General features: G+C 32.0%; 2 protein-coding genes across 2 annotated transcripts; one reads left to right on the plus strand and one right to left on the minus strand.

The window, feature by feature from the left end:
• Positions 1-9614: 9614 nt before the first annotated feature.
• On the plus strand, positions 9615-10340 carry LOC7491051 (inactive protein RESTRICTED TEV MOVEMENT 2). Its single transcript, XM_002325393.4, has 2 exons — positions 9615-9780; positions 9850-10340. Exons 1-2 carry the CDS (start codon positions 9672-9674, stop codon positions 10254-10256), a joined length of 516 nt encoding a protein of 171 aa, XP_002325429.1. The 5' UTR covers positions 9615-9671; the 3' UTR covers positions 10257-10340.
• Positions 10341-16018: 5678 nt separating this feature from the next.
• On the minus strand, positions 16019-17065 carry LOC7469893 (blue copper protein 1a). The gene is made up of 2 exons (XM_002325815.4): positions 16680-17065; positions 16019-16557 (listed from the first exon to the last, which is right to left on the minus strand). Exons 1-2 carry the CDS (start codon positions 16840-16842, stop codon positions 16253-16255), a joined length of 468 nt encoding a protein of 155 aa, XP_002325851.1. The 5' UTR covers positions 16843-17065; the 3' UTR covers positions 16019-16252.
• Positions 17066-21056: the final 3991 nt, after the last annotated feature.

Here is a 21056-nt window from a genome sequence, read left to right on the forward strand (position 1 = left end):
TTTTCCCTTAGTATTTCATACTCTCACAGCTCGTAAACCGTGGAGTCAAAAATTGAAATGTCCTCAATTATAATTAAGGCTTCTTTCAAGGATATGTGATGACTTGTTATTCCTAGAAAATTATTTTGGATATTTACCACTTAGGGTTTCTTTATCCAAATATTAACAGTGAATAATAACAAATTATTCCCAATAATATTTTGGATATTCATCCCTTTGGGATTTCTTTATCCAAACATTAGCGGTGAATAATAGATGAATTCCCCCCAAAATAAGATTTTGTATTTTTTTTGGAATATTGGCCAATACCCTTTGGAGTTTTACAAACATGTTGTAAAATCCAGAAATGCAAGAAAATAATTTTGTTGTGTTTAAGAAATCCATGCGAAAACACATTTTCAAAACTTCCCATATTTTTTTTTATATAAAAGGAACGTTCAAAACATGTTAGGGTATTGGCCGTATGCAACACACAAGAAAACATTTTTTTGATATATATGTGAATTTGTCGCATTGCGTCAAAAACCGGGTATTCTAAACACGAGATTGATATTTTTTTACAACATAAAAAATTCAGACCTTAAAACAAATATACCAGAAAATCATAAATCTCTTTCTCTTTCTTTTTTTGAAAAAAAAAAAACGAAACGAAACCAGCAGATCCGGACACAAAAAAAAAAACTCAGCTACTGTTCAAGTGAATTATAATTCACTTGAACAGTAAACACAAAAGGCATGCACAGTAGGTATGTAATTAAAATGCAAAGTGAAGAGAATGCATGGAAACTTACCTGGCGCTGAAACGGGCGAAGGGGATGGCCTGCAGCTTCTGCACACGACCGGTTATCATTGATTCTGGAGACAATGACGAACGCTGGTAAAACTGGTGTTGGTCTTTGCCTTTCTCTTCTTGCCGATGCTTTCTCTGGAGACGACGAAGACGATGATGAAGGTGTGATGTGCTGGCGGAATGGATGTTCTTCCCTCTGTGTTTTCTTGCTCCTTCTCTGTTTTCCTGGGGGCTGCTGCTTCGTTGCACCGCTGGAGGAGAAGAAACTACTGGAGACGGAAACGAAGGGACAAAGGCGATGGCGAGGGCGTGCTGGTTGGTCCTTCTGTGTTTTCTTCTGTTTATCTTCTTTCCTTCTGCTCGTCCCTGTTGTGTTCTTCCTCGTCCGTTTGTTCTCTGGTTTTCTTTCCCGTGCTTCCCGTCTTGTCTCTACTGAGAAGAAATGGTTGCTGCTGCTGTGGGGTTCGGTGGAGGCCGGTCTGGGGCTACGTCGATAGAGAGGGCTGCTTCGGGTGCAGGGAAGAAATGGCCGAGAGAGGGGAATGGCCAGGAGGGGGACTGGTTTTGGGTGCTCTCTCTCTCTCTTGTTCTTGTCAGAAGGAAATGGAAATGAGTGGGCTGTCGAGAAGAGTGAGATGAGGAAATCGGGGAAGGTGGTTGGCTATGTGTAGAAGGAGAAAGGGACTGTGGCTTTAATGGGGTTCTCTGGTTTTGCAAGGGAAGAATGGAGATGGGGAACTAACAGAGAGGGGAGCTGCTGCGTTTTGGAGGAGAGATGGGGGAAGAGACGGGGCTCTTTGGAAAAAGAAGAGAGGATGAGCGGCTGCCTTTTGTTGGCTAGGAAAGGGGGAGGGGAGGTTCTTGGTTCTGCAGGGAAGATGGAGATAGGAGTGGTGGCTTGGTTTCGGCCTGTAGAAAAAAATTAGGTTTAGGTTTTTTTTTCCTTCGTGGTTGCCCTAAAATTTTCTCTTTAAAAATTATCCTCTGTCAATTTTCTCCCCCTCGTGCATATGGCTGAAGGTTCATTTATATAGAAAATCTCTACACGTGTTATTTAAGGAAATATTGCAATAATTATTGCAGAGATTGTCTTCTATAACCAGCACCAACAAATCCTATATATATGGTATTTTATATTACAGTGATTACTTTCCATAACCAGCACGAATCAAATCATATATCTATGGTATTTTATATTGCAGTAATTATATATGATTCAATAATTATCTTCTTGACATATTGCTTCCTTAATATTAGCCATGATGCTCTATGTTATCGCCACATGTAAACCCTTATTTTTTTATTTTTTTATTTTTATTTTTGTTTTTTTGAAAAATTATTAAAACATGGGTCAAAAATTGGGTAGCAACAATTGAGAACACATCCATAAAATTAGGCACTGGGATTGGATAAAAGGCAGCATTAAAGTCCACATGATTTCTCTTGATTCATTGAAGAAATATAGGTTGGATATAACAAGTAAGATCTTGTCCCAAACCATCTCAGTCAAAGCTTAAGACCTGTTAAAAAAATTCTTGGAACTCCTCAGAAGAGTTTCTTAAAGACTTTAGCTGAGCCTAAGAACTTCGGGCTTCATCCTTAGACCCTTTTAGGTGGTTTTTTCCTCAAGGATCTCCTATTTCAGAGTATCTACTTGGTTATCAGCGGCCTAAAACAATTTATTATTGGAGTCTAATTGAAGAAAAATGCCTTGTATTTATTCCTTCAGCGATGAATAAGCCATCTTAAAGCTCCTCATTTCAGCCTCCATAACAACCTTCTTCTCTAGTCACTCAAAGACAACTTGATTAGCCTTATTTTGGGGCCTTACATGGTTCATCTCGATAATTTAGGGCCTCTTAGAATGGACGCACATCATGAAAGTCTAAAATAATGAGTGTTAGGAACAATGGTCGTAAAACCAAACTACAAGGAAAACGAGAAAAGTTCATTGCATTGAAGGCTACTAGTCCAGTTAAGGACAAATAACGACAATAGCTCTCATCAAACATCATTGAGATGTCTGATGGAATGGTGATGATCTTCTATAGTAGGCTCACTACCTCGAGGCCATTCTTTTTAAAGCCTAACCTCTCACTAACAATAGTGTCTATGAGCTGCCTCTCCTCATCAAAGGAAAATGAAGAGAGTCCAACAAAAAACAAGGTTAGCAAAAGCATCATCGAACTTTGCTTCCTCAAGAACAACCTAAGTAGAGGGTCTAGTTATTGCAACCTCTATTAAAAAAGCTGGAAGTTAAGGCATAAGAAAGGCCACCATAAGAGCCTTTACGATTGACGATTGATGTTGGAACACTAATCTCTAACATCAATCATAAAGGCTCACTATAACACTCACAAAGAATAAGAAAGAATATGACTACCCCTAACTACCTTTTATACAAGAGTTTTGACTCCCGATGTTGTTTCTTCATGAACAAAGAGTTCATCAATGATGATGGGAAAGTCCATCACGTTGTTAGCCCCACCTCCACTCATGATAAAAGATGAAGACTTCCTTTAAGACCTCTCCTATATAGACTTTGCTGAAGTTTCTTCTTCTCCTTCAACTGTTAGTCTATACATAAAAAAATAAGTGAGCAATAAACTCAGATACATAGAAAATAAAGAATAAGGAAGTTGTATATTTTGTAGTGCAACTTGATAATATCATTTGGTCATTTTATTGACTTCGTACTCGGTCGAGGATGAGTCCAACACAACACACGTTTTCTCCTTGTCTAAGCTTAGACAATGTTTGTTCTTTACATTAGGGGTATGAACCCTCCAATAATGGAAACATCCCCATACCTATTGCATTCTATCTTTGGGACTAACTAGCCCACTATACTTTATTACCAGTCATCTTCCCCTTAATTTCTTGACATGTGCAAACTTCCTACTCAGAGTTCCTTTTATGGCTCTAGTGAGTTTGTTGGCAAAAATGAAAAATAAATGCATGTCATTGCTACCATCTGTGCCAACTAGATGGTAACAATTTTTAAAGATATTAACCGAAGGCTCGATTCTGATGAGCCTAGAAAACTTATCAAAGGTGGACAAAGTTATCCACCCATTAGAGTGCAATTGGCCTCCATCATAAATCCTTAGAGAGGGAAGGAATACCCCAATATATACATGCAAAGGTTGTAATCTTAAATTGACCCTAGGTTAAGCCCAAAGTCTGTCAATTGACACGCTCAACATATTTAAACATTTGAGATATGAACTTTCCTAACTGTAGATGAGTAACAAACTCTTTATCATCTGCACCTAAAGTACCAGAAGCGTCATCGTTAGGGGCTGAGGCAGTCTGTCTATCTCTCTCTCTCTCTCTCTCGTAAGATTCCTTAGTAATGATAGGAGAAGAACTTCTCATGCAATGAGAGCTACTTTCTTCCTTACTTGATTTGGATGTTAGGGTGCTACCCCCCTCTAGTTTTGAGGCCTAGTCTGATGGACCCTTGCCCCCCCTGCTGTTTCTTCCAGTCTTAGGTTAGAACCAAAACTCCTTTTCAGAGGCAACAACACCCCTCTTTCTAGAGATAGATTTGACTCCTTTTAGGTTTATATTTCTTTTTAAAGTAGAAATGAAAGAAGCTTGCAATGAAAAAGGCCTATAATGATTATTTCTTCTTGGATTAGAATAAAACTAGTTCGGGGTTCATTATAAAGTAGTTTTTTAGAAATTACAGAAAAAAAAGAAAAGAAAGAAGTAATAAAAGCTAGGGTTATAAAGAAAACATCTTTCCATCTTACCGTTAGATGAATGACTTTTCATGTCATCTCAGATCTCTAGAAACTCACTCAATCACTACATTAAATGTAAGTTACCATTTCGTTTTCAAGGACACCTCTTTTCAATAGAGACACGTGACCATAAAGAATCCTAACAATTTTATAAAGACAAATCTCATGGAGAAGGTAAAAAGCCTCTTACTAATAGAACAATCAACTCTCAGATAAAAAGATTTTCTTTTAAACTGGAAATCGATCAAAATCTTTGCGTAATAAATACACAAAGACTTGGGGGCTACTAATGGAACAACATATATTATACATGTTTTTTTTTTCCTAAAATCATGTTCTAAACAAGAAACCGAAGGTAGGGTGATAACCCAACATCTTTTGGGGTCAACTAAGCATTGAGCGTAAGCATATATATGTTTGATGAACTGCCAGATCCATCACCCTTGAGCTCAACCAAGCGTTAAACCCAAATACAAGTGGCTCTGACGATTTTATCAAGCTCCATATTGGATCACAAGATTCTGATGAGTTAGAGATATTTTTCCTCTTTGACACATAATAGATGTTTTAATATTATTAGAAAAAGAGGATTTTTGAGTCCATTCTCCACCAAAGGGTATGAAAGATAAGCTATAAAAACCCACCAGATTCTTAAATGCAAGAAGTTCTCAATTTCTATAACTACATATTTATTTTAAGATTCTCTTTCTAAAATATTATTGTCTTTTCTCTAAAAAAAATACTTATTTAAACATCAGAGAGTCTCAAAATCCACCAAATGAATCTTTTGCAGGTATCAAACACCAACCACCAACCACTTTGGTTAGGAAGAATGGATTAGATTGCTAGAATTAAGAGATTAACTGATTATCTAATATATAAGCCTTGTTCTTAAGCTACTTGAATTTTTTGAGATACCATCATTAAGTATTTTTTAAAAGAATAATTTCACACATATAGGTTGTGCCATGAGCAATCAAACCCATCATATAGTTTAATTGGCTATTTATGAAATTTACTTATGGTTTAGAATTAAATTCCTTTGATGTTCTAATATATTAATTAAATTATATTTCAAAAAATAATATTTGTTTCCAAAATTAAAACCTTTCCATAAAAATAATTTATCTATAGATTTTTCAAAAGCATGGTAGAAATGCCAAATGTATAGTTGTTAAACCCGGCTAGACCCAATAGATTGATCTAGAAAACCTGTGTTTTGCAACCTAGTCGAGGTAAGATTTTAAGTTGAATTAATTTTAATTTACCTAGTCGAGGTAAGATTTTAAGTTGAATTAATTTTAATTTTAACCATGTCAATTCTAATTGACCTAATCTAATCCGATCAAGACTTTACGAGTTAGCTTAAAAAGAATTTTAAAATTAAAAATATCATTTTAGATAAAAATATATATGCAAGTTGACTTGCTAAATTAATATCAAATAACCTAAGTACCTGAGCTTTTTTCAAGTCAAACCTATGTGAAAATAATGGCTCGAAGCCTTGGCCGCATATATTTAAGTTAAATGGGGTCTTTATGCTCAACTTAGAAACCAGAATTCTGACACCTCTGCTGTGGGTACCAAAATCTTGACCTTTTCTATCCATTGCCTTGAAAATGAAAGCAAAAAGATTCATGATTCTTGGGAAAGATTAAACCAGTTGGTTCGATTAGTGGCTGGTCGATCCAAGCTTGAAAAGCAACAAATTAGAGAGAATTACAAGGCCATGTATGGAGAAGAAATGACAATTCTTTTCCAAAAGATGCAAGCCCAAATGGGATCAAAAATATGTGCAGCTTTATGACACACATGAACGTGATGCTATCGTCGCAAGGGAAGCTTTTGGACAAGCTGATGCTAACTAAAGGGCTCTTGTTGAGATTTTTGTCGGTCGAAAATGAAGTCATATTGTGCTCATCAAATAGGCTTATTATGAAAGATTTAGAAGGCATTTGGACCAAGATATTACCAATCTTGAGCCACCCCATCCATACCAAAAGGTAATTAAGCTTGTTCAATGTTAAAAGGTCATCAAACAATAAATTACGTAGCATTTTCTGTATGTGTTATTTGAATTGAAGATTTTTGTAGCGTTGGCTGCATCACACAAGGCACACGAGGACGACGTTAGCCAACACATTACAAAATTCGTCTACTACTTGAATATTTTATAAAAGATGATAGTAAAAAGAAGGTATCTATTGACAATGCAACAGGCTAATGGCGGTGAGTAGTGTGTTGCATGCCATTTCTCAAGGTAATTATTACCCAAAAAGAATGATTCTGAGTGTTCCATATCCTGAATTACACTAGTATGCAACTTTTCTTGGTCTGCATAAATGTCTATGCAACACATACATTAAAAATTAAGAAAATATAATCACGCAAACCTGAGGGGTGTAGCTTAAATACTGGTCAGTTTCTAAGTTTGCTTTCTAAAAATCACCAGTTCGAGTCTCTTAAATTTCAAGGTCACTGGAAACTTACATGGTCGTAAACTTTATGTTCTGTGAAATTAGTTAAGGTGCACGTAAACTGCCCCGAACATCTACATTAATAAAAAAAACAAATAAATATATATAAGCATGCCTAAAGATTAAGAAAGCTGTGCTCATGAAAGGAGGAATAATGTGTCATCCACGTAGAAGGAAATCTTCGACAGCTGAAAGAAAACAGAAAGACACCAACAAACATAAAACGTCAAAGCATCCGAAAAGGAAATGTTCCTCTTCAAGAGTAAACCAAGAAGAAACCTCTTCGACCATACCTTATAGAATTTTCATATAAAAGAGGAACAGGAAAGACGCGCCCTTAAAAAAAAAAAAACAACAGTGTATTTCCTTTCAGACATACGATGAGGAGGATGTTTAAAAATATAGTAAAAATTATTTTTAAAATATTTTTTATTTGAAAATATATTAAAATAATATATATTTTTTTAAAAAAATTATTTTGATATCAGCATATTAAAATTATTTAAAAATATAAAAAAATTTAATTTGAAGTATAAAAAAATTAAAAAAAATTATTATTTTTTTAAAATTTAAATCGCAAAAACAAACATATTTTATAAATAAAAAAATAAGCATAGAATCAAAATCAATCATGGCTGGAGTTAACGTCAAGCCCTCTTACGAGGATTCTGAACCCTATTGCAAGTAGTGGAGAATAGAAGATGGACAGGACATGCACTCTTGAGACTCATCTCCATGGTAACAAGATTTTCATCAAATTCTACATTTCATGTTGTCTGAAATAGTAAGATCTCTTCATGGAAATCTCTTGTCCAATGTTACAGTTAAGGAAGCTGAGATGGCTATTATATAAGAGATAGCAAAAGTATGTATAGGTAGGTCAACCTAAATTATACTCCGTAATATGAAATTTCCCATATTAGGGTTGTTACAAATCCCATATTCATGGCAGTGTTTTCTTCACAATAAATTCAAAAGCAACAAATTATCTAATAAATTATAAAATTAGTAATCAATAATAATTTCTATTGTTCATTCTATATGCATAATCTTGGCATTTTGAACAATGGCATTTCTATATTATTATATGGTTTTGGTTCAATTATTGGACCATCCTAGACCTGGGTAGCATCTTATTCTCCAATTATTTGTGGACAATTTCCTTATAATTAGTCCTCCATTAAATCACCAGGTTTCTTCAGCAGTGAGTTACCCTTTGATCTCACTAGAGTTTTTGATGCATGTCCTCCAAATTCTCGTCCATAAATAAATGATGACAGACTTGAGAGGCTTCTATTTGTTTCTTGTTTCTTTTTTATTTATTTATTTTTTATGATAGAGACATGAAAGAATTCTCTAATATTCCAATCAAGTTTCATGGCTTGAACAGTGATCAATCATCTAGATATAGTCGTACATTTTGTGTAGATTATGATAGAATATAAATCATATCTTGGAATTTCACCTAATAGCTTAAGCTATTGGGTTGAGATGGTTTTTTGACATGGTATCAGAGTCTTGATGACCAAGCGGTCACGAGTTTGAATCTCATCATTCCTATTTATTTGATAAAAATTAAGCACAAGGTAATGTGAGCCTGTGCAAGTTTCAAGTCCAAATGATTTTTACTTGAGGGGGTGTGTTAAAGAATAATATAAATCATATTTTGAGACCAGGGGTGATCATTTTTTGTTCGGTTCGGTTTTTATAAAAAAAGTAACCAAACTGATTTTTTTTAAAAAAAAATTGAAATCGGTTCAAACCGACCGGTTTCGGTTCGGTTCGGTTTTTTAGAACAAAAACCGGTTCAAACCGGTTTGGCTTAGTTTTGCCGGTTTGGCTCGGTTTTCTCGGTTTTCTCGGTTTTGGCTCGGTTTTTTTCAATTTGGCTCGGTTTGGGTTCGGTTCGGTTTTTTCGGTTTTTTGCTTATAAAACCAAAACCGAACTGAACCGAACCGGCTGGTTTTTTTAAAATTTTAATCGATTTAATCGGTTTTTTTTTACAGTTCAGTTTTTTCAGTTTTCTCGGTTTAATCGGTTTTTTGGTTTTTTTGCTCACCCCTATTTCAGATCTCACCTAATAGCTTAAGCTATTGGATTGAGATGGTTATTTGACATACCTCCTATGGGATCAGAGCCTTGATGACCAAGCGGTCACGAGTTCGAATCTCACCATCTCCATTTATTTGATAAAAATTAAACACAAAGTAATTAGAGTCTGTGCAAGTTTCAAGCTCAAAGAGTTTTCACTTGAAGGGGTGTGTTAGAGAATAATATAAATCATATCTTGAAACCTCACTTAATAGCTTAAGTTATTGGGTTGAGACGATTTTTTAACGATCCTTCTGTTTTGCTTAACCCTTGTAAATTTGCACATGGTGAGTCAAAACAAATGTTTAGAAAAGGAAAAGAGAAATACAAGCAAACGTATACCCGAAGATAATTAAAGGAAATCATTTCCTTTGAAACTGAAAAAAGAATTCATTCTTCTCCAAGATGAAACTCAAAAGGAACCTCCAATTTGTTTCTCGTGCATGTGTCTCAAAACGAATGTATATATAACAGCTCATTTCATTTAGTTAATCAAGAATTCACATCGTCATCAATCTCCTTGATTCAAGAATAACCCTAGACAAAGCCAAAGAAGCCCTCAGATGGAAACCAAGGTTGAAGAAACCCTGAACCTCTCTTATGATGATTTTGAGCCCTTTTGCAAGTGGACAAGAGAGGAAGGACATGACAAACTCGAGGTCCATGTACAAGGTACTTCATTTAGTTGAACAGAATTTATATTTTCAATCCTTTTATTTATTTATTTGTTTGTTTCCATAGATTTCAAAATGGAACACATGAGCATCCAAATACAGGAACCTGGTGTTGTGACAATTACTGGAGAGAGACCTCTAGATGACACTCGCTGGAGCCGGTTTCGTAAACAAATCAGAATTCCGAAGGATACTAAAACAAATGAAATTCAAGCAAACCTTTCTGGGGATATTCTTCATGTAGTTGTGCCTAGGAAAACTCCTGCACTTCCTGCCAAAAAAAGCAGCACCAAAACTAGTACAATAACTGCAAGTATGGCATCAAATTATTTGTTTGGCTTAATAAAGAGTGCAATTTCGAGGCTAGAAATGAACACCATGTTAGCTCTACCAGTTGCAGGAGTGCTTGCTGTGGTGGTGGCTTTCGTAGCTTATGCTTACAAAGATTGTCACTGTGGAGATGCTGAAAGCTAATTGTTCCATATTTAATTATTGAAATATACTTCTAACCCAGATTCTGCATTTTTTGTTTGAATTTGAAATAATATTAATGATGCCGGTCCTTTGTTTTTCCACTATTAGAAAATTGGAAATTAAAAAACAACGAAACGCCGATGGAAAACATTTCATCGCAAGTTTCAGATGGAAATTGTGATGACGAATTTCTTTTTGCAGTTTCTAAGAAAGATAAAAATTGTTTACATCTTTTCGGTTACCTGACAGAGTAAAAAAATAAAAAAATCAATTAAAAATCATTCAACAATTTTGGCGGTAATTTTACACGTCATTATTTATTGCCAAAATTTTCAATGAAGTATTTCCATCCGTAAATGAATTATTTACCAATAATTCCTCCCTTCATTATTCCTTCTGCGAAAAAAAAAACCTGCCACCCCTGCCCCCCATTTATTACAAAGCTGACCATCCCAACTCGCCAGCATCGATCTACATCTATCAATAATGTCAATACCGATCATTGATTTTTTTGTAAAGTTTCAACAACTATCTATTTTTTGTAATCCATTAATGTTTTAGTTTAATTTATTGAATTGTTTTTGAAGTTTGCTTGTATATTTAAATGTTTTACAGCTTTTTCCTAGTGAATTTTGTTGTATTAATATATGATTTGTATGCTAGGATTTCTTTGAGATTTGGAGGAAATTGAATTTTGTTGTCATTTGATGAAATTGAGTTTGATATTGTAATATAGGTGTGTTACATTAATTGAATAAATGATGGGTTGTTTTAATAGGTACCGATCATATTTTATTAATTTTATTGTTAAGTTTGAAATTTAGAAAAAATTAATTTTTTGTGGAATTGATTAATATTATTCTATAAAGGTTTTGTAATTAAGCAATGATTGATCATTTTTAAATGTATCGAGATTCAGTTGAAAGGTTGTATAGGCAAGATTATCTTCAAGAGGTTGAAGGTTTTATTAATTTTTAATTTTATACTCTCTAAACTGAAGAATATTAGTGCAAATGAAATAAGATGTCCATGTGTGAAGTGCAAGAATAAAATGTTTCACCATAAAGATATTGTGATGATACATCCATTTAAAAAAGGATTTTTCAAGAAATATTTATATTGGTATACATACGGAGAAACCTATGTTCCTTACGAAACCTTGTTAGAAAGGATGATTGGCTCAACTTCTAGTTCTAGCAATATATATGGGTTTACAGATGATAATAGTAATTCTTATACGAGTATCGTGATGGATAAAATAAGAATGAATCATGGTTATTCAGGTGAAGGTTCACGTAACATCATTTTAAAAGAAGAACTAAGTGTAGATGCAACTAGGTTTTTTGAACTTTTAAAAGATTTTGATGAACTATTATGGGATGGGTGCACAACTACCAGTAAATTATTGGCGATTGCATAAGTGTTTATTATCAAGCCAAATTATGGTTTTAATAAGGCCAATTATGATAACATCATTGAATAGGCTAAAAACATGTAACCTGATTGGAATAGGCTGAAAGAGACTCCATAATGAAACCTCTTGACGTAAGATTCCAAAAAAATTAATATGTGTCCAGATTTTTGCATGGTTTTAATAAGTGTTTATTATCAAACCAGATTATGGTTTTAATAAGGCCAATTATGATAGCATCATTGAATAGGCTAAAAGCATATAACCTTATGGGAATAGGCTGAAAGAGAACTTTTATACTATAAACTCCATAATAAAACCTCTCGGTGTAAGATTCCAAAAAAAATAATATGTATCCCAACTTTTGCATATTGCACTATGGTGAATATGCAAACTTTATCGATTGCAAATCATGTTAGCATGCTCGGTATAAACCCAATAACAGTCGAGGAATGACACTTGTCACCTACAAAAAACTAAGATACTTTCCAATCACTACTAGGTTATAAAAGTTATTTATGTCTCCAAAAACCACTAAGCACATGTCATGATATCATTCACATGATGCAGTGAATGAAATCATGATGTACCCTTTCGATGGTGAAGTTTAGAAGCTATTTAATAGTGTGCATCCTCAATTTTCAATGGAACTATGGAACGTATGTCCTGGCCTGTGTATAGATGGATACAATCAATTTAGATCCTTTATTACACCATATTCTTATTGGTAGGTCATACTAAAAGCTTATAACTTGCTCTAAGGGATGTGTATGAAGCTAAAATTCATGTTCTTGTATATAGTCATACCTAGTCTTTACAATCTAGGTAGGAATATAGATTTTTATCTTCAGCCGCTGATTAATAAGTTGAATCAATTATGGTCATGTTTTTGACATATGACATTCAAAAAAAAAAAAAAAAAATTTAGATGAAGATAATATTGATGTGGACTATAAATGATCTTCTTGTGTATGGGATGATTTCGGGTTGGAACACATATGAAAAATTATCTTATCTATATTGTATGGAAAATAAAAAAGCCTTTACATTCATAAATGGTGGTAAAGCTTGTTTTTTTTATTCTCACTGGAGGTTTTTACCAAGTTATCATTGATACAGAAACAACAAAAATAACTTCTTAAAAAGTAAAGTTGAAAAAGATGTTGTTTTTCTAGTACTGTCAGGTAAAGAATTATATGATATAGTTTCACAGTATGAGGACATTGTATTTGGCTTTCATTATGATAAGTAGAAGTTTTCTGGTTTTGACATGACCCACAATTTGGTAAAATAAATTATATTTTGAGATCTTTCTTATTGGAAGACAAATGTCACCCGTTATAATTTGGATGTCATGCATATTGAAAAGAATGTGTTTGCCAACATTTTGAACATGGTTATGGCTTTGTATTAACCATCATAATATGAAGTTACTTAATGATGAGTTCCATGTTGTAAGGGCCAAAACCACCTTTGCCTCAGACAATAATGCACAATTTTTTTTTGTCTATAAATGGCTTTAAAGTCTTTAATTTCTTAAGAGATATGCTTCAAATATAGCTAGATTAGTGAATTTAGATAAATATGGATTGTATAGAATGAAAAATCAGGACTACCATGTGTTTATGAAATACTTATTCTAATTTGTTATAGGAATTTATTGCAAAAAAGGATATAAAATGCATTGACAGAGATTAATCACTTTTTTAGAGATATGTTTTCGAGTAAGTTGCATGCCCATCATATGAAGCAACTTGAAACGAACATCATTAAGACAGATGGATATATTTATTCGAGAGGTTAAAGATTACACGCATATGCCCATACATTTAATGTATGAGGAAAAATTTAGAGGGTTTATACAGTATAGATGGATATATTTATTTGAGAGGTTAGGAATTACATACATCATAAGTAATTGTCAATTGTTTTATATATATATATATATATATATATATATATATATATATATATAAACATTTAGTTATTCATCTCTAATTACTCGCATGCAAATACCTGTTCAACCTTAAAAAAAATGGTTAAAAACAAAGCATATGTTGAGACTTTGATATATGAGGCTTATATTATTAAAGAGATTTCAATATTTACCTTATATTATTTTGAGTTGCACATTCTAAGACACGATGATAGTGGTGGACTGCTTTGTAGTGAGAATTTGTCAATATTTTGCATCCTGGAAGATCATTATTGAAGAATACAATGAGGAGAAGATACTTGATAGACATCAAATTCATACAGACACATAATTATATGCTATTCAACTGCAATGAATTGAGGCAATTTCTTTAGTAAGTTAATTTTACAATTATATAATTTTGAATCATTTTCGCTTATATTCTCATATAAACTCAATTCAACTTCTTATATGCAACATCATCAATTATTGTTACCCAAAATCCCAAATGCAATTAAAACTCAAGTTTTTTAATTACAAGATGAATAATTTATCATGTGGTTTAAAACACATGCCAGTATTTAATAATTCACAACTCATAAGAAAATATTTAATTATGTTTTGACCTAGACCATTAACGATCATTAATTAACTTTAAACAAGTTTTCAACATGGGAGGCAATGCTAGTAGATTGAAATTCATATCTCTAGGTCTTGAAAGAGAGATCTAGTGTTAGTATGAGTATTTCGTCAATGTATATGTTTTTCATACCAAAGACTATTGTGAGGGTAGAAAGACATATAATAATGGGTGGAGTTTGTGTAAAAGGATTCAACTTCTAATAAATTTGAAGTTGATTATTATAGCAAGTTACTAGAGGTTATTGAATCACGATATTATAATGAGCAAGATACATTTGTTTTATTGGTATGATATCGATAGATGAATTAGAGTAGATCTTTATCATGGTATGCTCAAAATAAATAAAAAAAAGGTTGACATTGCAACATCAACAATGTTTTTATTTTGGTTTTGCCCCATATTCTAAAAAAATCATTTGTTTGGCCATAAAATCCAAAAAAAAAAACCTATAAAATCCCCCAAAAAACCACAAAATAATAAAAAAGTTTTGCTAGTTTTTACTCTTTAAAATACAAACCAAAACTAGTTGGTTTGAACCAATTTTTGATTAGGTATGGTTCTATATATATATTCAGTTTGGTTGGGTTTTTTTTTTTTTTTATCAAAAACTGAACTGAAATGAAAATTCTCACCACCAATTCATCCTTTCAAATTTACTTGTTCACGTTGTCTATAGTCATTTATTTTTCTTTATGGTCCCTAAAGATTTTTATTGTTTCATAATTTTCAAGTTATATTGACATGGTTTTGTGTTGGGATCTGTTTTTATTTAAATGTTTTTACATTTTCAATGTGTCATAGAATATTTTAATGTTAAATTAAAGCTTTACTTGACAAAATAGAATTTTAGGGTATTGTTAAATGAAAATTTGAAAAAACAAGGATCAAAATTAATAAAAATAAAAAATAGAGGTGTTTTATAATAAGTCATAAAAAACATCGATTTGGTCTCTAAAATTTAAAATTATACATAATTGGTTCATGTTGTTTAAGGTTTCACATTTCAATCCAAAAATTAAATGTTTAAAAAGGAGAGAGATAGTCATTGACAAAAAGGTGAGGAGAAATAAAGTGTTTAGCTAGTCATATTTCATCCATAAAAAAGCCAAAATTGTTGTGAAAGAGTTAATTTTCAAGATTAGAGTTTAATGGAGATGGTTTTGACCTTTAAATTAAAAAAGTTGACTAAGACCTAAAAGTTTAGTTTTGCTTTGGTTTAATTTAAAGTTTTTGAAGTAATTAGAGGGTTTTATGATTGTAATGTTTTTATCGAGGTTAATTGGATTTTTTAAGATATTTTTATATTAAAATAAATAGGCTAAAAAAATAATTTTTTTAGGTTTTATAGCTCAAACCCTATTTTTATAACTAGAAACAATTGAAAAATGTTGAAGCAAATGACATATTATCTAACAAAATGAATAATATGGTTTGCTCATTTAAAAAAAAAAATCAGGTATGCGGGCACCTATGCTTTTTCAATTTTAGTCAATCATATATGTCCAGCATGTCTATCAACACTTGACCTCTTTATTTTTCTTTCTTATATTAACATTAATAGTTTTTTTTTTTTAATTTAAGTTTTGATTAATACTTGATGATACAAGGCATCGAAGATTCAGATAGATAGGGTTAAGGGAAGAGAGTCCTCACAAAATTCACAATAATTCCCGATCAATCTCTTCGTACATCCATAGGTTATTATTAATGTTCATTTGAAGGGATATGCATAGGCCATCTTTCTGGATTCTGTAGAAATAAACAGCTCCTGTAATCATAATTCTAGATCATAGTGGGCACAGATGAACATTCATATCTTAGATTAATTTAACTAATAAATAAATTTGTTGCTTTGTTGTGTGCGATTGTGTGTGCATGTCATGCCCTCACATTGGGCTGCGTACATCTGTAATTTATGAAACTAAGGCTTGACTATGCTGCATTTCCAGGATAGTCAAAATGCCCCACACTCATGAAACCTTTATTTCTTTGCTTGAAAACAGAAATTACATCATATCAGTGGTAAATCATGCCGCGATCATTGCCACGACAGCCACCGCTGCTGCAAAAATCTGATAGCAGGAAGCAGCAAGTCCATAAGCAGCATTAGGTTCTGGAGTTGGTGCTGGAGTTTCAGCCTCTACATTGATGACTAGCTTCTGGCCAAGCTCAGAACAATGTTTGCCATAGCCACAGATATACCACTTCTTTCCTGGGCTGCTAAGTGTTATTATGTCGTTTCCGCTGGCCATGGGTTCTCCTGATGCTGCGCAGTCCTTGAAGCCGGCGCCGTCCACCTTGAAGAGATTGTGTGGTGGCTTGTAGTTGAACACTGCAAAAATTTAGCAGAAGATCAATAGCATCAAAACTCCCCCATTTTTCTATAAACACATAGCAAAATAAAAACAAAAAACAAAGAAAATAAAATGCACTTTATTGTATTGATAAATTTACCTAGTGTATCACCAACATGAAATACTTTGCCACTAGCCCAAGTTGTGTAGTTAAAATTAACGGTCCACCCTTGTTCATCACCAACAATGTGCTCGGCTGCCATGGTGAGCGTGGGAAGAAAAATTGTGACAAGGGCCAGGGCAATAAGCTGATAAGAAGCCATTGGAGATTAGTTAATATAATTGTTAAGCTACAATGCTTAATCTCTAATGTCAGCTCCAATGTCGGTCTTGTGAAGGGAAACATATATATAGGCCTTTGGAAATACATAGAAAATCCCGACGTAATACCACCGGCGACGGTCGGCACTAGAAACAACTTTGGGTTATACGTACTTGGCACCAAAAGGTTAGAAATAGTTTGACGTGTATGTATGCTGTGGAGAAACTGGCCAGAAAACGGTGATTACAAGTTAAATAAACGTACTTCTGGAGTTCTTTATGTTAATATTAGAATGTTTTGTGTATGTCTTATTTTATTATTATTTTTTTTTGGTAACCCGGGGTGTCTGGGCCAGCTTTCGCACACCACAACTAATCCCCGGATCCACTGAACACCCTGCAAGCCAAGTAGGCAGGTAAGACACCGCGAGGGTGACAAACGTGCACGCTGAGACTCGAACTCAGGTGACAGAGACAAGAAAACCTTACCTCTGCCCGCCGAGCTAGAAGCCTCAGTGCTTATGTATGTCTTATTCATCTTCTTTTAGATGGTTTTGATATGATCAAAACCAAGAAATTTTCACCTGTTGACGAGGTCTAGATTAGCTGTCCTAGAGAAGGATATCTGTCTCGAAGGAAGTATCTTTTCTTTCTTTCTCCGTCACGAACTTGTTTTTTGTACACAGAATTGAAAATTGTGTGCATTCATGTCTCTGATTTAGTTAAAAATAAACTTTATATATCGGAATTAAACGATTAATGAAAGTAATATTCCTTATAATTCGACTTCAAATTTAAAATGATTTGGTGCCTAGAAAAGAAGTATACCTTCTGACTATCATATTAATCTCCTAATTTTTATTCGTACAATGTAGTATATATTAAACAATTTGAGAGAAAAAGAAGCATTCAAAAAAAATTTTCAAATTATTTTAATGTGAAGAGATAAAAATGAATGAAATTTTAAGTAAATATGCGTTGGTAAATCCCTATTTGTTTCTGCGTTTTAAAAATGTTTTTGAAAAAAATTAAAATTTTTTTTTTCTTTGCTTCAAATTAATACGTTTTTAATATTTTCAAATCATTTTGATGTGTTCATGTTAAAAATAATTTTTAAAAATTAAAAAAATATTATCTTGATATATTTTTAAATGAAAAATACCTTAAAAAACAACTACAATCACACTTTTAAATAAATAAATATGTTTTATCTTGCCCACAGTCAGAAAAAGGCCGGAAAGAAGGAAAAAAAAACGAGTATAGGCTGGACACATTTTCACAGTTGCTAGCATTATAAGGATAGTATGAAGTTCTGAAAGAATAGTGGTAATCCAAAAGGAACATTTCCTTTAGTGTTTACTAGAGTAATTGGTAAGCGCTTCACGGTAGGTCATACCGATTTCTTCTAAATATATAAAAAATAATTAATTTAAAGTATATAAAGTGAATATTTTTTAAATAACAATGATATCTTTGATCAATTTTAATTAATCCGAGTTAACCTATCAAATTAACAATTCAAGTTATGGATTTGACCCAGCTTAATAATACATGTTTTTTGAAATAATTTTTATTTAATTAAATAAAAAATAAAAATATAAGCTATTAGAAATACTACCGAATGATGATGATGATGGGTTGTAAAAAAAAACTTACTAATATTATAAAAAGACTCTCATACTTTATTAAAATGGTATTAAATAAAAAACCATCTAAATTATTTTCCTAATTAATTTAATAATCAAAATTAATTACTTAAAAAAATCTAAATCTAAAATAATTAAATTAGAAAAACAGGTCAGGCCTATAAGCTTGAATTAAGAAGCCTGGGCATGTCTAGGCCTTGAAGCCGAGGCCCACGCCTGTGCTTTTGTTTTTTTCTTTTTCTTAGGAGCGGATGACGTACGCTTCTATTTTTGTTTTTTATTAAGTAGATGACAAGTTTCTTGAGGCGACAAGTGATATGTCACCTATTATTCCTAAAATTTGGTCATTGTTATGGTGGCTAAAAAATCAAGGGAAGGAGCTATTTGGCCTAAATTAGGGTTGTTAATGACCAAAATACTAGGTTGTGATTTCATTCTCCTTTTGTTTTTACTGATAACAAATAAGAATTTCTTATTCTTTCTACCGATCACTAGAAAATCTCAGTTCGGAAGGATGATCGTTACGACACTGCACATGTATGGCAACATGCATCAATGCATACAAATTGCTTTTCATATAAACTTGTCAAAACAATCAAAACAAAAGGGATAAATATACCATACAAGATTGTAAAATTACATGCATAAACTAAACAAAAAAAATGTACAAAGGATAAAGTTTTAAGATCGTAAACCAAAATGATTAGACAAGTGAGCATGGATGTTTAGTTTGTCACTAAACTAGGGCTCAAGCATTGTGGGCCCGCACTATTTTTCTAGTAAAATATTTAGGTGTGAGAAGCGTGTTTTTTTTTAAAAAAAAAAATTAAAAGGTCAGGTTATAGTCCTAACCAGCTAAAAAAAGTAGTTTTATTTCAATCATTTGAAAAAAAAGGTAACGATAGAAAACGGTAATATATATATATATATATATATATATATATATATATATATATATATATATATATATATATAAAAAAAATGTGATCACAATAACAATAGAAAAAAAAACCTTTTATTCAGAAGCAAAAAAAAAATAAAAAAATTGATGTTGTATAAATTTTAGTCAATTAAACATGAAAGGAAGAAATAGGGTAAAAAAGAATTAAAAAAAAACCTAGCGTGAGCCAACATAATATAAATGTAATCTGGATATTAAGAGGTGAGTTTGGTTGCATTAACATGACACACGCACATCTTAGGTCATGAGGTCGGATAATTTAACATAAAAAGAAATTGAAGAAAACCATAAAGCAATTTTCTTTATATATATATATATATAAACAATATCAAACAATGGTATCAAAAAATAAAATAAGACAAAAAAAGATGTCAACATCTGTTAACTCTTCAAATCTGTAACCTAAGTCATTAGACCGGAAGCACTATACATAAAAATCATGACACTCAATTCCTACGAAATGAAACATTGAAGAATAAAATTGAAAACAAAATTACGCAAAAAAAAACAAAATAAAAAATAATTGAAAGGGCCACAATAAATTTTCAATTTGATAGTTAAATTGAAAATAATAAAAACATTAAAAATAAGGAAAAACGCAAAAGAATGAGGATCAAAATAAAAATAAAAAACAATACGTTATTAAACTTGAATTGAAAGATGAAATTAAAAACAAGAAAACTTTTATAAAAAGATCAAGAAAAAAAATCAAAATAATAAAGATCAAATTGAAAACATCACTACATGATAAAATAAAAAACATGTAGAATCTTTTATCGTGTTTTTCTACATTAAAAAATTTGTAAATGTAAATCGAAAAACTTATGTTGACATCTAATTAAATAAATCAAGAATCATTGTGTAAATAAAAAAAAAGTTATTAATGATAAATAAAAAAGAAAGTGAAAAAATTGAGAGACAAATATATATCAAGATATTTAATATCACAACACGGGTCATTTACCCGGTTGTATTTAATGAATTTGTTTATTATAATCAATTTGTAATAGAAATCAACACACATATAAAATTAACTGAATAAAATAAAAGGAAAAACAATATTATGCAAGACTGCACATATTAATAATATTATAAAAAATAATATTTTTTATTTTTTTAAATAAATTTAATCCATATAAAATATAAAAAAAATTTACAAACTAACGCTTAAAAACTTAAACACATTCAATATAAATATAAATAATTGCTATTTTAAAAAATACTAAGTAAGCAAAAAACAATTCATAGAGAATGAGTATTAATTAAAATATAAACTCAAAATTTATTTGAAAAATATAAAAAACAATTGGTATTAATTAAGAAAATCAAAATTTAAAAAAAAAAAAGAAGAGGTTAGACGTTGTTGGGCCTGGTAAGCCACACAAAATGCTTGACCCATTAAGAAAGGGCCCACGCGCGGGCCTGCAAGGTCAGGCCCACGCTCATGGGCTTTTAATGATTTTTTAAAGTTGTCTAGAGTTCCTTAGATTTTAGCCACTATGGTGACTACAAAAACAAGGTTCCTATTTTTTTAACCTAAAAACTCATTTGCAATCTATTTTTTTATCCAAAACATCTAAAGAACACCCTACGAACCTTGTTAAACCAA

This window comes from Populus trichocarpa, chromosome 19, assembly GCF_000002775.5.
Source record: "Populus trichocarpa isolate Nisqually-1 chromosome 19, P.trichocarpa_v4.1, whole genome shotgun sequence".
In the NCBI taxonomy this organism is placed as follows: Eukaryota; Viridiplantae; Streptophyta; class Magnoliopsida; order Malpighiales; family Salicaceae; genus Populus; species Populus trichocarpa.

What these genes read in the sequence shown, in the direction of transcription:
- LOC7491051 (XM_002325393.4), top strand. Translation starts at nt 9,672, where the DNA reads ATGGAAACCAAGGTTGAAGAAACCCTGAACCTCTCTTATGATGATTTT. An exon ending in ACTCGAGGTCCATGTACAAG is followed by an intron (nt 9,781 to 9,849) that starts GTACTTCATTTA and finishes TTGTTTCCATAG; the next exon opens with ATTTCAAAATGGAACACATG.
- LOC7469893 (XM_002325815.4), bottom strand. Translation starts at nt 16,842, where the DNA reads ATGGCTTCTTATCAGCTTATTGCCCTGGCCCTTGTCACAATTTTTCTT. An exon ending in TCATGTTGGTGATACACTAG is followed by an intron (nt 16,558 to 16,679) that starts GTAAATTTATCA and finishes AAATTTTTGCAG; the next exon opens with TGTTCAACTACAAGCCACCA.